This window comes from Fundulus heteroclitus, chromosome 20 (genome assembly GCF_011125445.2).
Source record: "Fundulus heteroclitus isolate FHET01 chromosome 20, MU-UCD_Fhet_4.1, whole genome shotgun sequence".
Taxonomy (NCBI): Eukaryota; Metazoa; Chordata; class Actinopteri; order Cyprinodontiformes; family Fundulidae; genus Fundulus; species Fundulus heteroclitus.
Genome location: NC_046380.1, coordinates 19174067 through 19200565, shown reverse-complemented (window position 1 = coordinate 19200565; position 26499 = coordinate 19174067). Strand labels below are relative to the sequence as shown.

The following is a 26499-nucleotide window of genomic DNA, read 5'->3' as shown; positions in this document are numbered from 1 at the left end:
CTTAAAGGTTCATAAAATAGTGTTTGGATAAATCACTATGAAGTTTTTAATATTGCAGTGTTGCATGATGGTAGATGTCCACCTTGCTCTTTGCCCTACTTGAACTAGCTGTTATTTTCTGCCACTGGGGAATGCTAATCTAGGTTTACACTAAATAAAGAAATCAAGAGAATTATTTACAGAAAGGATGCTGTTCGTTGCTCATACATTTAAAACCAAACCATGTGGCAAAAATCCAGAATATTCCATTACAAATCCATTATAACATTCTGTCTGTATATATATATATATATATATATCCTTTTCATTTTATTGCATTTTTATTTTTTTGTTTGCACCAGCAAGACCAAGTCAAATTCCTTGTAAGTGCAAACCTACTTGGCGATAAAACTTCATTCTGATTCTGATTCTGATGTGGAGACTTATTGTTGTTCCGTTTCACACTCCAGTCCAGTGGGTGGCGCGATTGCACTGTTGAGGTAATCCAACAACCGGTAAATCTCAAAGTAGAAGAAGCAGCTTCGACTCCATTTTTCTTTCAGTTCTTACAACGACAAGCTGGTTAAAACTATTTCTAAATAAAATATAATCCCTAAGAACAGCCAAGGTGAGTCTTTAGGGGTCAATATAAAATATATTTTAAAGTCAAATTTCTGTGACAGAGGCTGGTACAAGTAAACACAGGGAACTATCTTTTCAACGTTAGCTAGTCGTCGTAGCTCACAGCGTTACCGGAATTACTTAGTTCTTCGTTTTGCGTTGAAGTAGAGAGGGTTTTCTCCAGTTAAAGCGTCTCCATATTGCCATTATTATTTGGTAATTTCTCCGAATCCCCGTGAAGTGCAGGGATTTGTGACTTCGGCCTTTGCGGAGATGTTAAGGGCCTTGTTGTGGAAGCTGCAGCTAGCTGGCCACCATTATTTGCAGTCACTCCCCCAGTCATTTCTGCCACTAGCTGACGTTATTGCAGCCATCTTCAAATATTTTAATCCGTTACTATTTAAATAAATAAATAAATATATATATATAAAAACAATGTTGCCAAAAAATTGGGAGGCGCATCTATATGGTCACGTGTTGAAGAATAAGCGATTTTGTTGATTGATGGTTGTGCCTTTCACGTGATACAAATGTTAAACCCTGCTGCATTTCGTGAATGATACTGACATTTTATTTTTTTTCTAAAAATAGAATACTTGTAAACATGTGGGACGGACCGGGACCACGGGGAAGACCACCCTTTCGGTAAGGGAGCGTCATTTGTTCCTAATGAAACATTTATAACAACCTCATTTTATTAGTAAGAATCAGTTTGTAAAGCATTTCAAATGATGAATGTAATATTGTTTACAAACAATAGTTAGCCTTGTGTTTGTGTGTTTTTTAAGGTCCTCTTTAGACTCTGCATTAAACAAGACAGCTCAAGTTTAGGGGTTCTTGAACTTAGAAATTATGAGGCTATTTTTGAATTTGCAAGGACAAGCTCAGTTGCGATAAGTTAGCATTTTCCTCCATCCCCAGTTCTTTATCCGTCATTACAATATTTCAGACTCTTTGTGGTTGGTAGCATCGAGGGCGCTATTATTTATGTCAAATGTGCCGTTCCAACTGGAGTGATAATCCAAAAGGCTGGCTATATTAATTGCAGGTCAGTGCACAAGTTTGACACTATTTGGGGGATTTATGATCGCAATTGACTCACCTATATAGATTATAGCTAATTGTGTTTTCTCTTTAGAAGCTATAATATAAAATGATTACATTTTCACCTAGTCTTTTTTGTGTAAATGCTCATTTATTAATGTTTGGACCAGAGGCAGCATCTGGCTATTTGTGTTGATAACAGTGGCTGTAAAAGAGGGTATCACTATTTTAAATCCAAAAGGATTTGGAGTGGGCATTTTTAAGATGGGTTTACCATCTACACTAGCCATCACCATGGCTAGTACAGCTAAACATTACCAAAAACAGTAGGCTTTCTGTCTGTATTCCCTAGAGAATTTGCATCCTTTTCTAAACGTTGAGATAGCCTAAAGGGTGTCAACGTTTCCAGATCCAACGTGTTCAACAGAGGCTGAAAGCTCAAAAAGATAAAACACATCGCTGTAATGGCTTGAGCCTTCTTCTTATTTACTGAAAGTTTCAGACACTTAGGGCTGCAGAGAGGAGTGTCAGGGCCGACAAGGGTGGCTACGATCTATGCAGTTCACACACTTCCCGCACACAAACCTTTTAGACTTTTACTTTCAGGTCGGCGCTACAGAGCGCTATTTGCAAAAAGCAGCTTCCAGACAGACAGTTTTTTCCCCCCAGGATGTTGTGCGAATGAAAACGTAACAGGGTGCTCAGATTGACATATCCATTAATTGTCCTGCTCTTTTGTAAAATTACTATTATACGTATATTTTTAAAACAAATTATAAATTTCACGTCTTATATGTTTTTAAAATGTCTCATAAGAGCAAAGAGAGCCTAAAGTCAGATTCCTTATGTGTTCACAAACTTTGTGAATAAATCTGTTTCTGATTCTTTTTTGGTCTATTCGTGAACCACAGGTGTCGTAGAAAATACATTTTCCCTTTGAGTTGCTTCTTACTGCTATAGGATTTCTGTGACTTTACTTTAACTTCTCTATTGTGGATTAGTAGCCTTGTTGTTGAAAAAGGTGAGAGTGTGTCCTAAGAAAACTGGAAGTTTCCTTGTTTGAATCCCTCAACATGGTTAAGCTAACCATTTTTAATGCAAGTTGAGACTAAAAACAAACTCTGTTCAACCAATTGTCAAGAAGAGTAGCCTAGCAGCTACAGCATTGCGCTTTCGTCCCGGAGCTTCTGAGCTCTTCTACTGCAGACAGCCGCTCTGGGTCCCTGAGCAAGACCCTTAGCCCCAGAATGCTCCTCAGGTGTGCTGTGACAGCCCAGCACTCCCTAAACGATGGGTTAAAAGCAAAGGACACATTTCATTGGAATGGACAAAAAGTGGAAATCACAAATAAAGACGATTGTTATTTAAACACTTTTACTTATGCTAGAAATTAGGGCTCGGCGATATGGCCGTAAAATAAAAATCTCAGATTTTATTATACCAAATCCAATTAATCGATTTTTTTCCTTTCACAAAAATAATTATTCAACATTATTTAAAAAACTTGCTTTTATGTTAAGCATTTTGTCTTTGACTTGACCTGAATTCAAATTGGAACTAAATACAAGCTGTGAAACAAGCTTGTAAAACAAGAGGGCGTCCCTGCGATTGTAAACAATGAAAATATAACAAAATATTTGCTGCTAGAAGTATTACACAATGAGCTAAGAGGGGACTTCACTTATAGCTTCAAACTAACTTAAAAAATAAGTAAATTAAAGTGCTTAGTTTTATGGTTAAAAAAAAAAGTTTGCTTAAGGATTGTATGCTATTCTCTTCATGGAAGGCCAATGAGTGCATTGGCGAAATTAAAATCCAGATTTTACAAAAATTCAATCTTAAAAAGTGTAAATTTGAGTTAATCACCCAGCCCTACTAGAAATGGCAAGCTTTCTGCCGTCTCTCCATAGTAACAGCCCTTAGAGCGTGAAAGCTTTTAACTAAAAAGCAAAAGCTATCTTTTTGTCCATTTACATCATCTTTGTGTTGTCAACTGAAACCAGTCTGCATCTCTGTAATAAGCTTTGCATTTAATATATTTTTTTTATCTGTACCTGTTGGATGTCCACCACCTGTAAAACAAATAAGCATTATTGCCAGCTTTCAGCGGTTTCTATGCAACTTCATTGGACAAAAACATGAATGAATGAGGATTCCAACAAGGAGGATCTTAAAAGTTAAAATGTTTTCTTCTGAATAGTACCCAAGATATTTGTTTTAGATTGGCCATCTGCTACTGTCTTCGATTTTGAACACGTTCAGAGTGTTTTTTTCTAATAGTGGATCTCAGGACAGTTTGCTGTTGACTGTTAATCGCTCCAGATGATTTGCTCAGAGTCAGTTTAATGTAGTTTGAGCCACGCTCACTTCGATGCAGATCTAAGGTAAAGGCTAGGTCTGAACAGATCCTTAGGTTGATAACTCAATTTTTGCTCTGTTTTTAACTAATCTTAGTTTTTCCTTTAGTTTTTACTGTTTTTCTGTTTGTATTCAATTGCTCTGCACAGGTCCTTAGCCTCTCATTTCATTTTAATTTTCTTTATAGGAGCCAAACTAAAGTTTGTTCTAAAGATTTCTTGAGTTATTAATTTATGTCAGCTTTTTTAATTTTTTGGTTTTGTTTTGTTTAAGCTTGATTGTTTTGTGGGGCACACTTTTATTTTTACTAGGGATGCACCAATATAAAAATCTGTGGCGATATCAATATCTGATTGATAATAACAAATATTGCTGTTATGGCCGATAACCGATATCACGCACCAACTAAAAATTATGCAGTTGGAGTTTTTCAATGTCTTGCTTTATTTTTTAAAAGTGTAACTTTCAAATAAGACATCACAGCCAACATAAAACACAAGATTCTTTGATCTTTAAGGTGTGCATTTTAGCTTGCTCCGAATGAAACCGAGCCTAGCATCTGGTATTGCATAATTATCTGGTTAGGTTTATGGTAAATAATTAACATTAAATGTTTAAGTTGTTTACCAGTAACTTTGTTCTAAATTTTGTATGATTTAATACTAACAATGCATTTAACTGCCTGCACTGCAAAGAGCTTCTTTCTACCCCACTGTAGCTTATTTGTTAATGCAAAACACCCCAATCATCTCCATAAGCGCTGATGATGCCATCAAATGATTAGAAAGACAATACAATTTTAATAAGGATTTTGTAATAAAGATATTATTAATACTGGTCATGAAAGCTCTAAAAACATCAGTGTCTGCTCATAAATAAAACGGATTTGCAAATTGCGTTACTCTAACATGGAGTTTACAAAAAACAGTATCAATTGGTCCTAACAGACAAAAACAGGTTCTGGTTATTTTCGACCCTTCCTGTTTTGGCCGTTTTGTACCCGGCTTTTTTTCATTTAACTGGTGGCTTCTACCACACATTCTGCACTTGACGATAGACTTTTTACTGGAATATGTTCTATTCTACTCATAATTTATTAAAAATTAATGCTGCTGTATAACTCTATATCAGTTTGTATAACTTTACAAACTGATTGTACAATAAATATTGATTCAGGAGGAGGTTGCTTAAGTAGGGTTGCATGTGATAGCGATATAAATGAAATTTATTGTGATTATATTAGTTGCGATGAATCTACCTTTTCCTCATAGCTGTTTTTGTTTTGTTGTTGAGTCTATCACTAAAGTGTCCTTTAGCATGTTGGGCCCTGTATAGGTCAAATATCTTATTGGCAGGCCCAGTGTGAATTCATGACTCTTGAAATGTATTAGCCAACAAATATGCCTTCCAAACAGCTCTTCTGATGATATATTACAATATATAGTGCAGCTAATCGGGGGTTGTAATCTGCCATATTTTAGAAGAGTGAACTGGCCCAAACTTGGATTTGTTATATAATATAATAATGTATATTAAACTAGTTTGGGCATTTTTTTTACTACTTCCTAATTCCATGAAAATATGTAACTACAACAAAACAAAAAACAAATTTATATGCCATGAATTAAGTTCCAGGGGTTTGTTTATAGGGACAAAATGGCAATACATAGAAAAATTATTTTGAATCAATCAGCAACAAAATATCTTTTACATTTCAGTGGGGATCCTCGCGGAGAGATGTTTTGGGGTCGAGATCGTCCAATGCCTAGAGATGGGATGAACATGGGTCATATGGGCCCTCGACCTTTTGATTTTCCAATTATGGACCAGAGAAGGATGGATGGCTTTCCCATGAGAGGGCATGATATGGATCCACGAGATATGCGAGGAAGAGATCCAGGCAGAGATTTCTTCATACCCAGAGAGGAGCCAGACTTCCATCCTAGGAGGCATGTAGACATTTCCATGAGAGACCAAATTGTTGAGGCTCCTGGTTTTCGTGGGCCAGGCAGGGATTTAGGAGGGAGGGGTATGCCTCCATGGGACCCAAATGACAGATTTTCAGACATGGGGGACAGAGAAAGATTTGGTTATGACATGCATCGCTTTGACAGGCCTGATATTGATGGAAGGAGAGGCTTTCCCATGGATCCAATGGAGCGAGATGATGGATTTAGGGACATGCCTGGCAGGCATCCGGTGGATGTTGGTGATGCTGATCGCTATGAGATGGACTTGCCTCCACATGAAAGGAGACTGATTGATATTGATAGAAGAGGAGGGCCACCATTCAACCCAAGAGATAGATTTGAGTCTGATATGGACTTTAGGAATCAACCTGGACCACCTGTTGACTTCAGAGGCAGGGATCGTTCTCCTTTAAGATTTGAACCAGGTGAGTTCCCTCCAGGTGAAAGAGAAAGATTAGACATGCCCCAAGATTTGCTTGGTCGGAGGCCAGAGTTTAGGGGTCCAGGAGATACTGGTGGGATTGGAGAGTATCCCGAAAAGGTTGATAGCCCCCTCATGGATTATCGGAGTGGTGAGGAGATGACTCTAGCTGAAGAATGGAAGAGCCGTCAAAAAGACAAGAATCCTTATTTGGGTAAAGATTTGAAAAAGGAAACCAATCCCAGCTTCCCTGTTGGTCTCGGCAGCAATGTGAATGTAAAGGACCCATCACCATTTAACAAGAGGGATGGGTCTCGTGGCGACCATTTTCCTGCTACGGATCCACCAATACCTGGCAAGATGGGTTTACAGGACCATCTGATGCCAGAGGTTGACCCCCTAATAGGTCGTCACAATAGAGAAAATAAAGAATGGTCCAGAGAAAGGGATCCCAAGTACATCCAGGATAAAACAAGTCGTGATGAAAGGCCCCCTTACCCTGAAGAGCCAAATAAACCCTCACATGGGAAGACGGAGCCAAATAATCCTTTTAGAGAAATCAAAGATGTTCCACCTGAACAAACATCCTTCAGGGAAAACCTGGGAAGGGAAGATGATTACAGAAGAAACAGCACGATACAGGCAAGAGATCAGGACTACAGGGACATAGATTACAGAACAGAGTCTAGGAGGGTTTTTGAATACCAACACAAAGAACTTCCTCCAACAGAGAAACTTCTAAAGGATCCTGTTCCAATCACACCGTCAAAATTCCCAGACTCCGTTTCCCAGGTCAGTGTTTTTCGTTTTCCATTTCTATTTGTTCTGAAGTGATTGGTTGTGATTTTTATGTTCTGGTTTATATCCCAATAACGTTATCCAAAAGGATCGAGATTACAGGAATGCGTCAGTGAAGGACAAAGTTTCAAATGTTATATCCATAAGTGGTATTCCAAAGACAGAATCGGTGGATCAGGTAATTAAAAAGTGCATTATTCTGTTAATATTATAAATTTGAGCAGTTGTATTTGCCAAAATTAAGTGTTTATACTAATTAGGAGTTAAACTGGCCCCTTTTCAGGTTCTTGGAGCCTTTGCGGTCCGTGACGGCGTGCCGATGCAGGGGATGAAAATCAGAAATGTTGTGCCAGGTAAGAATTACGGTTCTTCTTTATGGATTGTTTGGGGCAGTCGATCGCTAATATGTCCCTCGACATTCCGCTGTAAAAACATTCAAAACTTCGCCTTTTTTGTTTTCTTTTGTTTTGTTTTCTTTGTTCCTGGTTGCTTTTTTGGTGGTGGTGTCTATGAACTCGCTCAGTGAAATAACGTTTTGGTGGAATTCTGTTCTTCCAACCTTTATGTTATGCGAGGATGACTCGTTTGGGTCAGCATAAAGGTTTTCGTAACTGGCAACTTTTGGAGTTGATTAGTGTTCTCACAGAAGATTTGGGATAAAGGGAATGTTCATTATCGAGAAACAAATCTCGGCGAACGAGAACTGAAAACCGCCTCGGTAACTCTTTGTTCATCTTGATAAAATGTAAAACAAAAAATGTGCTGTAGAGAAGGACTTTATTTCTATTGTGCTACAAATGTTGTCTACATGAGGCCAAGCCTTATAATGAAGATTATCCCCCTAAAGGTCACATGTTCATCTTAACACATCCGAATGGCATTGAACTGTCTGAACTGTCGGTGGTGCGCACCACACAAACATTTACAGCCAATTGTTTGGGATCCTTGAACCCAAGGACTTGGCTTGGTTATCTAAGCTGTAGTCAATGGCATAATAACCAGAAAAAAATAAGTGAAACAAAATGTCTCAAAAAGGTATGTGTTGCGGTCAATGTCTAAAAATGTACTCGCAATGATCTCGATGTTTACACGAATGCTTTTTTTTTTTCTTTTTCTGACTTTGACTAACAAAAACCCATCTGTATTTCAAATGCTGTCCCCAGGTTACAGCTACGATATGGCCTATGTGGAGTTTTTAAACCTCGAGGATGCTGTCCACTTCATGGAGTCCAACAAGGTGGCCCATCCTCGTCACTCTAAGACGGCTGTCTCTCCCATCTGGATTACAAGGGGTTGAGAGGGCACTCAGTAGCTGGGGGGAAGGGCTTTAACCAAAATGTTGGTCCTAAATATCCTGCTTTAATCATCACAAATCCACAAAATCATGATAAAGTCACAAATTTCCTATTATTTTACCAGTCATTTCAGAAAAAAATGGCTTCTATGTTTTGTCCGCTCGTGGATTTGCTGTCTTTTCAGATTTTAGCTGCACTCTAGCTGCCAAAGATTTTGGCACAAAACAGAAAATTGTTGGTCCCTATCCATTGCACCAGAGGCTTCAACGTGAATTTAGTAGTATAACCACTACTGAAGAATATTGCTTTTTAATAATACGATTTCTAATCTCTCGCACAATTTATTTTAAGTTTAAATAACAAAAAGGCTGAGATAAAATAGTCAACTGCATTTGTTTCCCTTTTTTTTAGTTTTTGAAAAACAAACTCGATCAGTTACACATTTTAAGCAGAACTTGGAAGCAACGTTTTTGTTTTGAACATCTGTCTTTTTAGAACTCAGTCCTGCCCTTATTGTAGGAAACTAAGCCGCTTGCCAAGTCGGAAAACTTGGCAAGCGGTATTGGAGGACTATTGGGATCATTAGACATAAAACTTTTTCCTTCAATTTAGTCATGGTTTAAATTATCAGCATGTTAGCAACATAATGTTTTATTTGTGACTAGGGTTCTCAAAAATAATTTATTTCAATAAAATCGTTACTAAGACAATGAGTTATTGAAAGATACTCATTTGCGTCAAAATCGATATAAATTGACCCATTGACATTCGTCAAAAATGTTTGCACTTTTTCCGACTGCTGCGCTGTAATGACAGAGACTCTCAGCCATGATTTGCTACTGGAAGTTTAAACTCTAACTTGTGCAGTACAGCCAGAACATGTGGGACCCTCTTTATCGACAAGACGAATACAAAAGCTTTGTTGCAACAGTGAAGAAGTAAACCTCCTGGACGGCATAAGCTAACGCTATCCGCTTAAATATCCATGGACAAGGACATCCTATGACGGTGCTCTGTCGGGCTGAGGTCCACTGTCGAGATGTGCTTTCCAGATGCACAGTTCTGCATCACGCAACGCTTGGTATACATAGTTCCTACACGTCTGAAACGGAAGAGTTCCACGCCCCTAAACTACCAGGTTGGTAGGCAAGGGCAGCACTAGGCAACCATGATCATCATGGCTTCCTGACAAACAAAAGGAGAGTATATTGAAACTCTTGACCAATGTGCAACAGAACAATACATCCACAAGATTGCTGTTGTTGGGATCGACCCGTTTAAGGTAGATAATGGAAAAATGTCGACGTGGACAAACTGCCTCCGATATCTTACGGTGACGGTTCTTGACGGGTTCTTCTTTATTTAAACAATTTGTCTCTCCTGCAAGAGACTTCTTCTGTCTGAGGAGTTACAGGTAAAGCATATAAGCAGTACCGTCGCATAGTGGATCAGCCAGTTTACCAGTGACAATCAAAACTGGTTGTTCACATGCAAGAGACGACCATCAGGCTACCAGCTGTTTGTTAGTGCTCTGATGCGCGCTGATTGTTCACAGAAGACTGAGTCATACTCGCAATAACAGAATTGTAAGAGGAGAACAACTGAACCCGGAGGTCTCCACTTCTGTTTAACGATGCACGGTTTCTCTTCACAAAAATGGCTTCACACTCTCAAACCAGCATTCTTTCCTATCCAGCATGCGAACATCTTCATCCCTAAATCAGTGGCCGCTGGCCTGCAGATGAGTGTAAACCGCAGAATCTTGGTGGTTCTCTATGCTGGGCCATCCTTTTGGCCCATGGCCGCTTTGTTTCCCTCGATGTATAACTGTTCACAGTCTTCCTGGTACCTAACAGCATACACAACATTGCTTTGATGGGGCTGGATCTTTGGGGCGAAACAGGCTTTGCCATAATGTGTTTTGGGGTCTGGAACATCATGTTTAGAAAATAAGCCTCTCAGTCTTCTGAAACTCCCGCAAGGTCTGGGGTCCTCCTTTTCGTCCGATGGCTGGATGGAGTCCTGTTTAGATTTCTTGTCTGCTTTGAGGAAAGCCCAGTTGGGACAACCACATGGCTTTGGAGCCTGGCTTGCGTGTTAAGCCGGGCATACACTGTACGAGTTTTTCAGTCGTGGTACTTATATACATCTCAAACTGTGCGACGGAACCGCGGGGTTTAAAAGTTCACCGCTCACGATCTGTGTTCTCACACTGTACAGCGCGACGCTCTGACGCGACCGGAGTGCTCACACTGTACGTCGTGCCCCGGTGCGTGACAGGGACCCAGACCAGGGGGTTGAGCCCGGCTCGGGTGAGGCCCACAGAAGGCACCGGACGTCGGGGGAACGGAGTGGAGAGAGGAAAGACTAGACGACCCGGCAGCCGCGCGGCACGGCAGCCCGATGTTTGATTTTCAACCGACCGTCCGATTCCTGATCGGGAGGTAGTCGTGAGAAGCTAGTCGCCCCTCCTCCCCCCCTCTACGATCAAGCTGAAATTCGGCCCTATTCAAAAATAGCTTGCACGAATGAAGAATCGGCCCGAAAAGGGCAAAAACTCGTACAGTGTAAGCCCGGCTTTATTTATACTTCTCTTCGGCTCCTGAGTTTGGTAGTCCTGATTACTCCTAAGTTGTGCTCTCGTGGGTGATGGGAATCCAACTGCAAGTACTGGTCTGGGTGGGTGGGTTTGTGGTACACGTCAATTACTTGGAGAGCACGAAGAATGCCTAAACAATTGAGGAGCTTTGCGGCCTGAAATCCATGGACATGTAAAGTCAGTTCTTTAATGGCTTTGTAAAGGATGTCCGAACTGTTCATGTGAATAACAGGGTTCCGGTGACTGGCAGAGTAAGTAATTGCAATAACATACGCATACATGTACCTCCTACCTTGCAGATACAGATTACATTGGCTAAACTAATGTGCCCAGTGCTATAGCAATTATCAGTGATAGTTCTCTCAGCACACACTCTGTGTGTATGTATATATAAACTCAGGGCTAGAATTAAGGACATTGTTGTGAGGCGCCTGTGTGTTACCGACACGATGGCTTAGTGGCTTACACTATCAACACTAACTACTAGGACATTTTTGATGAAATTCTGAAGCGTGCCAATGCAACTAATGCTCAAAATTACAATATGCCGTTGGGGACTAAGAAGGCACTGTGGGTGTTTATCAGGTGGAGGTTTAGCGTAGCGTAGCAAAGGTAAGTACAGCAGAGAAGAACTAAGTCATAAACAAGACTTAATAGAATGGAAGTGATTGGAGCAGATTGTTGCCGTTTTCATTTGGCTGAACCTTGTGGTCGATGTTTCTTAGGCTAACTCACCGACGCTCGGCACTCAATTCCTCCTTTTGTAGTCCTCTGTATTTTCTGATTTTTGAGATGTAGTGAAAACTGTTTGCTGAACTGTCGGCACAGTTTGAAATCCTTTCACACAATATGAAATGATCATTGCAAGCTGTCGCCAACATGGCGGTTAGCGACAGAGTGCCTGGACATGTGACGTCACATAAGAACTATGTATTGTCCCTTTACTTGGTGGTTTGCCCTAATTTAAGGAACTGAATTTTCTGCTCAATAATTCCCATTCCTTTTAAAAAGCATCGCCGTGGTATCGAAAATGGTATTGAGTATTTTACTAAAGAGTATTTTGCTAACAATGGGTAACAAGTTTGAGATTTTCCGACCCTATTTTTGACTGTGTTTAGGCTCTGTAGAGTGATGAAAGTAATTTTTAATTTTGGCCTGTGATCTAAACTGTCAGATTGATGTTTTAGTGGGGGATGGTAAAAGCAACGGACTTGAACACAATGTTATCACATTGCTGATTCTGCAATGTGGGATAGATGTGTGCAAGTGCACTCTGATGTGAAACTGAGCTCCTGCTGTTTAGGCTTTGAGAATAATCAAAGAACTAAGCCAGACTCAGGGGAGCTCTAATTTTCTCAAACAAGCTCAAACCCAAAGCCAACTAATGGTAAGCTATTGTATGGTTATTTTAAAATTGTGTATAGCAATGTAAATACTACTATTGCATCTTTTTTTTAGCATTTTTTATATATATATTTTTTGTGTTAGACATTTAGTAATGGAGAAAGGTTTTTGAGAGTGAAGGCTAAACTGCTTAAGTGGTATTTGTAGTCTTATTGTTGGCCTAGAAGTAATGTTTTAACATTAGTTGGTTTAATTGGTTATTTACTTTTCTGAGATTGTTTGTGTAATTAATGTTTTTTGGTCATGTCAAAGGCCTCGACAGCTGCTGGGTGGCTCTGTTTGGTTTCCACTCGACTAAGTGTGGTCTGCAGTGGTATACACGTGGTTGATGAGTGTGGTGCGGATTTTTGTGCTTTTCTGGACTCTGATGTTCTGACTTTCCAGCTTTCTCGAGCTTCATTTCTTTTAAGGCTTTTAGTATAGCGGGTAACTCTTAGCCCTCATGTCCTTTTAGAATTCTTTAGTTGAATTAAATTTTATTGTGCCAATTAGAGATGCACCGATCCGATACCCAGGTATCAGTATCGGATTGGATCGGTAAAAACTGGATCGGTGCATCTCTACTGCCAATTCTCAAGACGTCATCTTGAGGCACTTTACAAAGTCAAATTCAAAAAATTTACATTTCCAGTGTAAAAAAAAAAGTATTTTGTCACTTCAGTGACCTTAAAAAATGTGTGCCTTTCTAACGGTAAGAGTTTACTTTCATTGGTTTCGGATTACTTGCAGTATTTTAAAATGGATCTTTTGTTTTTGGCCAGTTTATGATATTCAGCAGATGAGCCAGACTTCCTCTCATAAGATTAAAGCATTCTGCTTGTTGACAATAATAGTATAGGTTGCTGTTGTTGTGCTCATTCTTGATTGAATTCTACTTTGTGATCATTTCTGGCTTTTCATTTCTGCCTGACTTCTATTTGGCATTATTAAAGTCACTTAATAAACTTGCCTACAAGATGAATTCTCGCAGTGTTTGTGCGTTCACAAACACACGAGAATCCATCTTGTACCGCTCCCGCTTCAACCTTTTGTGACAATCATGTTGCAGTATTATGGTTTAAGGCAGGACATGCTGCTGTGACGAAAGCATCTGGTCCAGCACTACCACTTGGAGACCGTTGCTGTGAAAAATGAGATTGAAAAACAGTGTTTAACACCTTTTAATATCTTCAAGTTTCAGACTTTAGTAGTAAAGGTAGATCTGTTTTAGATAAAAAGCATGAATTTTGAAATGTGCTTCAATATTTAAATCTGTAGTAAGCACTAGTTCCACAGCTCTCTTACCTACAGTCGTTAAGAGAGCATAACATTCAATTTAAGTTCAAATAAGCATGTTATCACCATTTGGAGAGTAATTTTCTCTCTAATGCAGAAACGGCATTTAAGACCCTTGATGCGTGTGTCAAAAGTCAGCAGAGCATTTTCTTTGTCGCAAAGAAGCAGAAAGAAGGTTTACATTTTACTTCAGGATTGTCATGTGCTGGTGTGTATGTATGTATATGTGTGTGTGTTTGTGTGTCTGTTTTCTCATCAACCTGCTCGATTAATTGCTCCCTGTGTCAGTGATGTGCATCCCAGCCACCAGGCATTATTGGTGCAAGTCTGGTTTAAACACCCTACTGGCTTTGGTAATGCAGTATGAATTTTTGCCAATATAAGTGGGTTTGAGCTTTCTGGCCAGAATAATTCCAGGTTCCCCTCGGTTGGACGGAAACTCACAGCAGGAAACAAACAGTTAGCTGATAAGTCTCCAACTGGAGCGGGTTGGGGAGGTTTATAAGTTACCTCTGTCTTTTACTCCTTCTTTGTTCTTCTCTTGCCGTGTGGGTCACCAAAGTCCTCTGTGGAAGAATCACCAGATTTTTTTTCGGGGTGGCGGTAATTGTTTGCAGCAGGTTGGTCAGGGGAGCTGAGGATGATATAGCTCTTCTTCAGGCGAGGGCGTGTAACCGCGTTCAGGGCTGGATCCAAAATGGAGGAAGGGATCAAGTCTGGTTTTGTGCGTGCATGTAGACAGAAAAGAAAGAAGTTTTGGATAAGTTTTAGATTTACAGAAGCATTTGCAGTCACAGTTTCCACTTATCTCTCCTGACTTTTGTATTTTTCGTTCCCCTTTTAATTATATTCTTTTTTGCACTTTTTATAATTGTTTCCCTATTTCTTCCAAAACTGACACATATTTTCTTTTAATGAAATCAGATGTTTATCCTTGGGCCAATGGCAAGGGTTTGAAACTCCTTTAGTCCATTTATTACTTCCAATGGGGGGGGGGACTATTCCTTGAAATTTGTAAACGTCTTACAGATTCCAGAGAATCAGCGCCCTGGTCGGTCTGCTCCTAATTACTCATCAGAGGGCCCTTTTGTACTTAAAGGGGTCTTTTCCATGGACTACCTCTCATTGATTTACCTCTTCCAAAGGAATATTTAGCTCTTTACCATGGTCTCCAAGTTGAAACTGAACCAATTCACATTTATTTTACAAACACTGGTAGTGTCTCATCTATAGAACAGAAAGTATTTGTCAGCCCAAGCGCTGATGTTCGTCAGAAATCGACCACCATGCCTCAGTCTTTTAAACTTCTAAAGCAGGTAAGCGCTGGAGTCAGATCTAGGCTTATAATAGTCCTCTTTGGAGACCAGTCAACGGATCTTGCTTCTTTCACCAAGTTTATTGTAGAAAAGTCACTTTAATGGAGGAAAAACAATGACAGTGTTCAGCCAGATATTATAATGAATATGCCCATCAAATATCTCTTGCATGTGCTCGTCAGTGCTGCTGGGTTCTAAGCGAAGTCTTCTGTCGTTCCTCGGTTCCATCTGTTTCCTCTTTAAGCAAAAAGTTTAATTATTTTGCCAAATAAAGTTTTATGGGATGAACAAAAAAGTGAATGTCCATAAATGGTGGCGTGTGGTTGCGTAACTATTCCAGACATGAGAGCTGAAAGGGGCTGCAGATACAGCTATCCTAACCAGGATCAGTTAACTCTTTTTAAAGTGCACATTATAACTTTTTTTGGTAGTACTTGTGTTAACCTTCAAACCAGATTTATTTTTGAGCCCATAAGGTCAAGTGGAAGTAGACGTCGATAAAGACATTGTTAATTTTTTGAAGAATCTGCTGAGGGAGACTCTCAGGTTTCCACTCTTACAAGGATAAAGCTGTGTTTGCACCTGGAATCTACATGCAAAGTTTATTTTAGGAAAAAAAAATTGAAGAGGAGATTTTTTTGAGCAGGTTATCCAGAAATGATTGGATATAATGAACTGACCCCTTTGCCTTCTCTTAATATGCTAGAAACCAAAGGAATAATGGCGTCGCCTTAATTGGTTATTTCACCTGTCTCGCTTTGTCTTGACTCTGTTTCGCTTAAACTTTAAATGCAAGCTGCAGAAGTTTATGGGAAGAAAGGTAAACGGTGAGCTACATAGACAACGCGAGCTACAATTGTTCTGGTGAAATCTTAAGCCTAGCACTGTTTTAGCCATGCTCACAATCTCCTCCCTTTGTTGTTTGGTTAAAGCAACATCCTGTAGATTTTGGCCCAAGTATTAGGTTAATTTGGGATATGTTCAATGCTGTTTCAGGTCAATATACAGCACTTGGCGCATATCGATTTTCCGTGCGGGCTGCCCTTCTCAAAAACTCACTGATGCAACTTGAGAGGACGGATCCGTCACTGAATGGGTCATGTGACCCATTCTAGATTCCGACAGTCTGAGCGCAGACTTTTTTTTTAATTTTTTATTTATTGATCTGCCCTGACCAGCAAGCAGGATTTCATACTAAAAACAGCTTTATTATGTATTAATGAAATTTGCCAAATCTAACACCTTATACCATTTTCTACTGGTTGGTAAACACATCAACCAATAGCAAGTACTTCAAAATCAGATAAAGGCTAGGAACATTATGCTTCGATGAATAAATTGAGATGGGTCTTATTCCTTTATTGTCAGATGAAGCCAAGCTACTAGCTCCATTAAATGCTGTGCTACACATTTTTTGGGTAGACGTTTTGCTTCCTATCCAGGAAGATTTCTCAATTCAAAAAGCTTTTTGAATTGAGAAAGCTTCCTGGATAGGGAGGGAAACGTCTTCAAACTACGGAAAACAAGTCCAGTCGCTTTGTTTTTTACTTTTTTGGAATGACATTTTTTGGGTGTTTTCGGCTTTTGGAAAAACGTGGCAATTCTCAGGTGTTGCTTAAAGGCTGGGAAAAGCCAGATCGGTGCATCTCGACTGACAAACTCAGGATCCAAACAAAGTAGTGTCTACTTTAGGCTTTGCATTTTTCTAGGCCTATATGAGAATATGACTTTGGATGTGAAAAATGATGAGGATTTTTTTTTTTTTTTTTTAGTCTGACATGGTATGAATCGCACAATTAGTTGATGCATGAATAGAGTAGAGGACACGAAAATTATGAATAAAATCGCCAGACTCCAGAGTCCAAAATGGTAGCTTCTTCGAAGCTGCCCTACGCTGGAAAATAAATGGCTCGTGTGCGGCAAGGCCATGGACCTGGGCTCTGCATATTACCAATAAATGCTGAGCCATTTTATTCTCTGCATTATACGAGACAGAAAAAACTGGCATAGTGCATGCTGGATGTCATCTTAGCTGGGTCACTAATGTGGTGCAGTGCTGAATGTGTTTCTATTTGTTTTCCAGGGTTCCATAAAGGTTGGCACTAGAACATCTGTCATGAAGTACGTCCAGCCAAATGAGTGTGAAAGCGGTCTTGTTGTGAGTATAATTACAGAGTTACTATTGTTTAGTTTGATAAATGAGAACAGATTTATGTTTTTCCACTGACAAACTTTAATTTCCTCTTAACGTTTTATTTTTAACAGGAACCAGATCACAGACTACCTCACACCCTGGACTCACAGTTACCCCCGGCAGATCTGAGGACTAACCCAAACGCTAAAGGTCTTATTAAGGAGCTGCCTCACAGTCAGTTGCAACGTAACACTGACCTGACACCAGAGGCGTGGCAGCAGCAGGTTGACCAGCAGCACCAACAAGAACAAACCGAGCAACTGGAAGAGTCTTCAGACAACCTCAACCCTCTTCACAGCTCAGAACACACCAAGTCTGTATTCAAAGACAGTAAAAGTACGTCCCCCTGAACTCCCTGTTCTGTATGTCTCTCTGTAAACAAAGGGCTACCAGTTCATGGTGTTTTATTGTGTCTGCCTTTTTTTTTTATAGCCATGATAATCAAGAATGTGAAGTCCACCACCACAGTAGAGACCATTCTAAAAGCTTTGGACCCATTTGCATATCTGGATGAGAGAAGTGTCCGCTTAGTAAAGGGAAAGCCCCCTGGAACAAGATGCTTCTGCTTTGTTGATATGGACTCCCATGAGGTACCGTCAGATGTCATTGTATTTGTCGTGAGTTCAATCTTAACTTTGTACAGCATTCACTGAACATTGTTTTATTTTTTTGTAGCAAGTGAAACGTCTGGTTGATCTCATCACCAAACCCAGGCCCTTGTATATTGATGGAATCAGAGTCCATGCTGAAATTGCAAGACCCCTTAAGAACCAGAGGTAAGTCTTCATGAGTGACGCCTTTCTCTATCAGCCTTCTCCGGTAGAAAATAAAAAGTTTTCCTTTCCTTTGACGTTTCTATTCTCCTTCTGTTTTAGTCTGAGAAGAGATTATGAAGCGCCAAACCTTTCAATGGTTCCGCATCCATCTGAGGATGTCATAATGGCCGTAAGTCCTTCATCTTTATACTGAGACAGTATTATACTAAAATCCAAAATAAAGTTAACAGAAAATTTAAACAGCAGAGGAGTTGGAATAGATTAAAGTGCACAATAGGATAGATAGATTAGTGTGTTAGGAGAGGCACTACTAAATAGATTTTTCTGATTTTTCTTTTATAATGTAACAAAACTAGTTTAGACTGTGGCAGTCTCTTGGATTCTGGTGGGGAAAACTGACTAACCAAATTTGATAGACCTCTGGTGTTTTATTACAGCAGTCATTCCCACCACCTCCACACTACTTGCACCCTGCAATGGTTCCTGTTGTTGGCGCTCCTGCGACAGAAGTTGCAATGCAAGGTGAGTGTTGTTCAGTTTTGTGGTTTGTTTTTGTTTTTCAGCTGCCGAATTTGTACTGGAATACCCAAAATGTTGTTCTCTTTGCCAGCAGGGGATTTAAATACTCTCTGCAAGAATCCTGCTGCCTCTTCAGATCCCAGCCTTAGTCTGGTAGGTTTCAAACCGTTGGTTAACATTGACAGGTTGATCTCAAGAAATCAGAACATCGAGAGCTCATTTATTTCCATAATCCAATTGAAAACGTAATACTTAGATTAATTCATGTTAGAGTGATATATTTCAAGGAATGTTTCTGTTAAATTTGATCATTATGGTTTACAGCTAATCAAAATCCAGAATTCAGATAACCAGACGTGTAAAAGCTGTAAAGCTCCTTTCGTAAAGACACTGGCTGTTCATGGTTTCAGTCGATTCGTATTAATGGAAAGCTAAGCGGAAAGAGAAATTCCTGTCAAAAAAGTGCGCTAGCAACAGAGATAACCACAACCTTTGGAACATTGTGAAGCAAAACCGGTTCTACAGTTTGGGGGAAGTCATGGACTGAGCCACCAAACAGGAAAACGGTTTTATTAAGCCACGTCTGAATCAGAGCCAAACATTACAAGCTGATGTTTCTAACCTGGTCTAAGGAGAAAAAGTTAGGGACTAGGGACGCAAACAAATAATCGATTTAGGATTAATTGTTGGTTAATGGTCAATTAGATTAAAGTTTGTTCCATCCTATTAACTGATAATGTCCACTTAGACAGACCTTTCAGTGTTGTAGTGTTGCCACATCCACAAAAGGGTGCTGCTGGTTATTCTAAAGTGGAGCAAGAGCATCATAGCACAACATAAGGCTTTCAAAAAGTCTGGTGTGGGATTATTTTTGCACTATTTAATGACTACAAGGATTCAAAAATGCTCTTTATGCGGATCTATTTGTAAAATAAACACTCATCAAGCTCCTTAAGTTATCAGCTGAAAAGCTCCTGTTTTGCCGGGCTGCATGGCGGAACAGAATCAGTTTCTCAACCAAAACTTACGATGTGCTCAGCAGGCAAGGATGTGATGACAGAGAAACGGAGGGCATTACACAGAAAATGGTAACGTGATAGAAAAAGACATGACATAATCCTGTTTTTGTTATATTTTATAAATATGTCCAAGTTTAGTCACGTGTGAGAAAACCACAATTGTTGTATATTCAGTCAGTATTTAATACAGGTGGTACAATAAACTGTTAAAGTACAATGTGTCTCTTGGAAAATTCTGCATATTTAAAAAAAAAGATTAACCCCACATGTTAACGAAAGACCCTCTTGATACAAGAAAAAACTAGGGTTTTTACGAAAATCGAAGCTTATCAATTAAACGTTAGTCGATCCATAAGATCAATCGACTTTAGATTAACTCATTAATCGCTAACATGCATCCCTAATATGGACTGTTACTTGGCGATCCAAAGTCTGCTGATTTGGCAAGCACTGTCATGCTGGTGTTGGTCCACTGTCCTCTGTCAAGCCCTAACTTTATGAAGAGACAGATTTGTTTTTCTGGCAGGACTAGTACCAATATTAGATTTAATGACCATGGTATCACTGTGGTTTATTTACCTTCATGTAACGTTTAAGTTCTCTCCGAAACTGGACTTTGGGTTTTAATTAGCTGTACGCCATATGCATCACAATTAACCGAAATATCAAACTCAATTGTTACGCAGTAATTAATCTATTGTATATACAAGGTTCCCTTTTTAAATTCTACTTAAGTTAATACGTTTTTTCGGTGATATTCTAATCTGAGATCATGCTGCGGTTTGAACAGTGTTTCAATTTCATGCAGGGAATGGACTTTGGTGAAACTACTGCTGCAGCCCCATCACACCAGACTGGTGGACATGTTCACGCAGACTCAGCTGAAATACAGGCCCGCACAGAAGGATCACAGACTTACATTTATGGTGAGAAAATCATGAATTCAGATCTATTAGAAGTTGTTAATATTTATGTAAATATAAAATCTGCTTTAGATTGTGAATCAGCTATTCCAGAATGAAATGCAGAAAATTTTCTACTTCCTTCAGGTTCCGAAACTCCAGACATGTCCAGTTACTTGTTTGATTCAACGTCGGGCTTCTACTACGATCCTGAGACAACCCTGTACTATGATCCAAATTCAAGGGTGAGAATCCAGAGCATAAATGTGTAGTTCCTTATTAATCCATTGAATTCAAAGATTTGGCTCAGTAGTTTCAAGAGCTAGACTGTTCTACGTTGTTTGGAACATGTAGTGATTCAAATAAACCACACCTGAGCTGGTACTTGTTTTATCCCTGCTGCAGTCTTGGCACATCATGCAGAAGTAACAGAGCTTGCATATGAATAGCCCATAAGGTGGTGGCCAAGAAACATTTTACCTATTATCATTTATAAATTAGCAGTATAGCTTTTTAAAATAGCTGGACGTAAAATACCAAATGAGCTAAATATGTATTTGTACTCTTAAAGCATCACTTATCTGTTTTCACATTTGAAAACTTTTAAGCCATACTTTTGACTTTGACTCTTAGAATTTAAAATTTCTTCAATTGAATATTTCTCTTCAAATATCTTCAAATATTTTGTGAAGCCTAAGTGGCTCTTTCCTTACCATCTTTCCATAGGGTTCTAGTTTTCATTGACTTGAAAATGTCTAGGTTGGTATTAGTATCTTAATTTTTGTACTCAGAAGTCAAAATTTTCAAGTTGCCAATTGATAAAACAACCAGAATTACCTGAAGCCAGTCAGAGTTTCCAATTTTAGCAGCTCTGCCAGCTGAAGTTGGAGCTTACTGTATCAGTGGCTGACGGTTCGTGTCAGCCATTGATACAAACCCCTTATCAATATTGATATGTAAATGTGATTTACATATCATGTGATTTATTGTAAATCCATCTCGTTTTGTGACTTGAGATTGTGCGGACAAATCAAACACAGTATAAGTGAAGCTAATAAATGATTTTTGCATCGCCAGAGTTATTGCTCATCAAACTTGCTTATACTATGGTCTGGCGTAATACTTGATTCTGATTGGCTGCAGGGTGTCCGTTAAAAAGTGTTATAAGACACATATAAAAAGTTCTGTTCAAATTGCCTGATCTAAATTATTGTGCTGACTCAAATGTTTGCTGGTAACAGCAAGACAGTTGAGACATTAAATACTGTAGTTGTCTTAGCTGCTTCTTGTGAAAAACGTACAATTTTAATGGTTAAAAAAACAAAGAATTAATAACTGATTTAATACTTCTTTCTTTCGTAAATGACCATGGTATAAGCGGATAATGTCCTTCGAGGTGTCCACTGTCCCACGTAACTTGTAACATTTCTCAATGGCCAGAAAATCATGCTTTTGGTATTAAGCTTAATGTTGTGAGCAAGAAGGTCTTCCTGTACCAATTAATGTTACAGCTAGAGATGCTGGGCGCTTGTATGTTCATAAAAGTGTTACTTTAGGTACTTTCTACAGCATGTTTTGGATGTGTCAGTAACGAATCAGATGCATATAATTACACCTGGTCTTTTCTCATAAATGTATAACAGGTTTTGTTAAATTCTAAGAGCTTTTACTGAGATAAAAGCAAGATTTTATGAAAAAATGTTTTGTTAATTTTTTTTTATTATTATTTTTTTTTTTAGCAAAATGGTTCCCTAATTTTCTCTTTTCTTTTGAAGTATTTCTACAACGCTCAAACCCAGGAGTACCTGTACTGGGATGGAACGTCCAAAACCTACATCCAGGTTCCAGGAGGGAGCGCTGCAGGTTCCTCCCCAGGACCCATCATGACCGCAGAAGACCGGGCCATTCTTTCCAACCCGGCTGCAGATGCTCCTTTAGAGCTGAAGAAACCATCAGCGCCACCCCAGGCTTCTACTGACCCTGATGCCGGTTCAGCAGAGAGCTCCGGAGGGTCTGTCCAATCCCTCACAGTCGCTCCCGAGAAGAAGGAGGACGAGGAATCTCCGAAGAAGGACAAAGAGAAGGATGGCAAAGACGAGAAACCGAGAAGTCTTGCTGCTGTTAAGGTAGAATTGTCAGCGATGTATTCCTGAGAGGAGGAGTTTGCATAGTTTGTAGGTGACGAATATCTGTTCTGTCGCTGCTGTTTGCAGATAATGAAAGACATGGAGCGGTGGGCAAAGATCCAGAATCGGCAGAAAGACACAGTGCGTTCTCCATCTCCGGTCCTGAAGTCTGGGATTGACGATGAAAGGAGGCCGTCTAAGTCGGCTGATGCTGCCTTTGCTATATTCGAGCGCAAGGTTGGGAACTGATGCTCAACTTTCATACTTTCTGTCATTCGACAGATTGGTTGCTACAGCTGTGTTGAATCTTTTTGTCCCCTTAGATCGCAGGTGGTGATGATCTTTTTAAGAAGCCCGTTGCTCCTGTCAAGAAAGACGAAAAATCCAAAGTAAGTTGTCGTTTCTTATACTTCTTTATTTTTCCTTTCTAATCCTTATCGAATTAGAATATGACAAACTTGTATGTCGATGAATACGTTCAGAAGTGAAACTTTATTTATTTCATGAATTTAGTTGTATGCCATATAAAGGAAGGAATTTACAGTATAAGTAGGTTTGCTGTTGTTGCGCCTTAATTTTGTTTTTTGTATTTAGCGTCCAATGGGCTCTTTGGGTCTGCTGGCGTCAGACTATGGAGCTGGAAGTGACGAAGAGATTGAAGAAGACAAGGAGGAGGTGGTGGGAGGAGCTAAAAGCATCCAAAAGAGCCACCCGGAGGAGAAGGACAGACTGACGGACTGGAAGAAGATGGCTTGTCTGCTGTGCAGGAGACAGTTCCCCAACAAGGATGCTCTTATCCGTCACCAGCAGCTCTCTGATCTCCATAAAGTACTGACTCAGATTTTATACATGAAAAGGTTGTGGAGACTGAACAGAACGTTTTTAGCCTCAACACTTGTTTTATTGTCTAAACAGCAAAATATGGAGATCCACCTCAAGATCAAGAAGTCGAAAAAGGAGCTGGAAGCTCTGGAAAACCAGGAAAAAGAAGTAAGTATGTGTTGGTGAACTGAGGGGCTTTTGCTACGGAGACAGTTATTCATTCAGGGCCTCCCACAGCAGAAATGGAGGAACCTGATGTTCTCCACCTCTACATTGGACTCTGTGTGCTTGTTCCTCCTACGTTAATGCAGCCTGAACTGTGGGCTGCAAACACACAGTGTAAAAACACAGTTCCACTTTCTGATTGTAGAGAAATCTGTTTTTTGTTGTTTTTGTTTCAGAAAGGGAGCTGGTATGTCCAAAACTGTTACAGTTTTTACAAATTTTGCAAATAAGCACCTTAAACTTTGTGGAAAAAACCAACAGTTGGTAAATGGATGACAGCGGTTTTTGTTTTTTTCTTCTTCCAGGGACCCTATTTTTTCAGCCCTAACTTTTTCAGTCATTCTGTAGGATCAAATGTGTGCTTTCAAACATTGTCATTGTAATTTGATATTTGCCTTGTTAGGACTGGACGATATAGAAAAAAAAAAGAGAATATAGATAAAATAGAAATCATATTAGATTGATATCCATAATTATCAACAAATTCAAAACGTATATTTTAAGTGCAGCCCTGGCCATTTCATACTTGATGACCTATTTTAAGATGCAGAGCACACAAACGCGGAATTCAAACTCAACCCTTTAATCAACCAGCCTTTTACCAAAACTACAAGTTTTTAAAAAAGGTTGGGAGGATGGAATGACTAATATTAACCTATATGGCTAAAATGCATAAGGAAGGAAAACTTTTATTCTATTAAACATTTTATTGACCCTTTTTCCTATCATCAACATACGTCTATCGATCGATATATATTGTTATTGAATTATTGTCTAGCCCTATGCCTTGTATTAACAGACCAATAAATCAGATTAAAAAGGCACAGATATTCTTATACAGGTGACCTCTGACCCACACAAATTAGTATAACAGACAGAAGGACTTGTGTGAAAAGCCTGCATGACACAAGAATACATATTTTGTGATTGTAATGACACTGACGCAGAGTGTTATTTTAGGCTGTTATTCGAGCACATTGGGACCAAAGAATTGGCTCTGGTCCGAGAAACATGCACCAAGCAGCAGGCCTTGACATCATTTCTTCAGGATTATTTCTAGTGAGTTGATACTGTATAAATGTAAGCTAAAGTTAGTGTTTATCTTCCACAGCTTAATGCCAGAGAATCTTCCAGATCACCAGAACAGAAAAGACGAAAACAGCATCACCAACAGCCGCAACACCACAGCAGCTGGGCTGGAAGCTCCAGGTAGGCGAAAGTTAAAAGTGCTAAGTGTAACGCCAGTATGGCAAACAAATTGGATATTGTTTTTTGGTTTGAAAGAGATTTTATTTTTTTAATACTGTCCTGTTTTTTTCATATTCAGGGAAGCAAACAAAGTCAGTGAGAGGCCTGGTTTAGGGGCTGAACCTGTCCAGGTAAGTCTGATTTTTATTGTATGTCAAAGCCATCATATCTTTACTGACTGAGTAAATCTGATTTTAATTTTATGTTTTTGTTTTCACAGAAGAAGAAAAAGGAGCCTGTTGTTTGGGACCACAACAGCTACAAGCAAGCAGTACGCAAAGCCATGTTCGCACGGTTTAAGGAACTTGAATGATCTCTGAATAAACTTTTACCTTTAAATGTGAACTGGTAATGAGGTGCTCGGCCAACTCCGCACAAGAAATGGCATTTCTCTGCTGTAGGAGTTAATTTTTCTTCGCTGTGAAAGGCTGAGATAAAGAGACAAATAATTTAACAAAACTGATCTGAACGGTCGAAAAGAAACATCCTCTGCAATTTTGTACAGAAAAATACATGTTGATTTTTGTGACGTATGTATTTGAGAAGCCTTTTTTTGTTTTTGTTTTTTTTCTATTTTTACACTTTCACACTAGCTACAGATACATTTGTTTTAAAACTTTTTTTAATCATTACTTTTTATTTGGCAAAGTTGCTATATGTGGTCATGTAATGTAAACGGTAAAGATAACATCAGTGTCTTGGTGTAAACTTGTAAAATTATTAGCTTACCACTAGGTGGCACAATTGTACCATGCTGTGTTATTTGGTCATTTATGTTATCCAGCAGCTCAGATTTCCCCCCAAAAAATTATGTTTTCTGTTAAAGAAAAATACTTCAGGATTTTGTCTTCTGAGCATTTTTTTTTTTTTGTTAAATAAACTCTAATATGTCATCCATTGCTGTTTTTAGTTTTTACATGTAGTTACAATGTTCAAAGATGTGCGCTGCCTGCTTTTTCTAGGAATAAACCTCCCCGATGACATTTCCTAAAATAAAAAAAATCAATTCATGACCTTTGGGAAGCCGGCTCCGGTTTACTGTTTACCGAATTCTGTCAGTTCATCTATGACATGAACAGAAACCAGCTGCTGCAGTTAAAGATTAACACCAGTTACCGGGATAGATGTTGAATTTTGCAGCTATTATGTGTAATTGAATTTAACAGGTCAAAACTATTTCATTTGTAGTGACTAACATAGAGTCTGTTACTAAAGACAAGGCTACAAAATATGGCTTTACAAATTAACCACATTAATTATTTCATATGGGATATCTTTTTATATTTGTAGGAAAATTAACCACTGGTTTTGCTTACTTATGAAATGTCAAAAATCTTACATTTTCTGTTTTGCAGGGAGGAAAAAACACGTTTGTCTATTTACATTGTAGCTTAGAGTTGAGCAGAATTTTCCACAGAGAAATCATGCAAGCCGTTGTGTTTAGCGCTTTTTTGTGGTCGCCGTTGGTCCATGTGTGCATAGAAAGAAGGATTGCTTGGATGTCTGTGTTGATATCAAACATCACATGCAAATGTTTCAAAATCACTTCCACATTTGCCGCCGTATCCCACTGATGGGTTGAAATCGC

The 26499-nt window shown here is 39.2% G+C and overlaps 1 protein-coding gene across 6 annotated transcripts; it reads left to right on the top strand.

Annotated features, from left to right (window-relative positions):
* Positions 1–506: 506 nt before the first annotated feature.
* On the top strand, positions 507–25791 carry LOC105933681 (RNA-binding protein 10). 6 transcript variants are annotated; one of them, XM_036124717.1, is made up of 23 exons: positions 507–607; positions 1192–1245; positions 5721–7185; positions 7280–7369; positions 7475–7544; positions 8355–8428; positions 17164–17238; positions 17346–17610; positions 17707–17864; positions 17950–18050; positions 18150–18219; positions 18491–18572; positions 18664–18722; positions 20397–20514; positions 20638–20735; positions 22266–22616; positions 22704–22853; positions 22940–23005; positions 23211–23444; positions 23532–23606; positions 24775–24872; positions 24991–25042; positions 25132–25791. In XM_036124717.1, the coding sequence occupies exons 2-23, from the start codon at positions 1205–1207 to the stop codon at positions 25222–25224; spliced, it is 3885 nt and encodes a 1294-aa protein (XP_035980610.1). In that variant the 5' UTR covers positions 507–607; positions 1192–1204; the 3' UTR covers positions 25225–25791. The 6 variants fall into 6 exon arrangements, with proteins under 6 accessions (XP_035980610.1, XP_035980609.1, XP_035980608.1 ...); XM_036124716.1 differs by having other exon boundaries at positions 18661–18722; XM_036124715.1 differs by having other exon boundaries at positions 18488–18572.
* Positions 25792–26499: the final 708 nt, after the last annotated feature.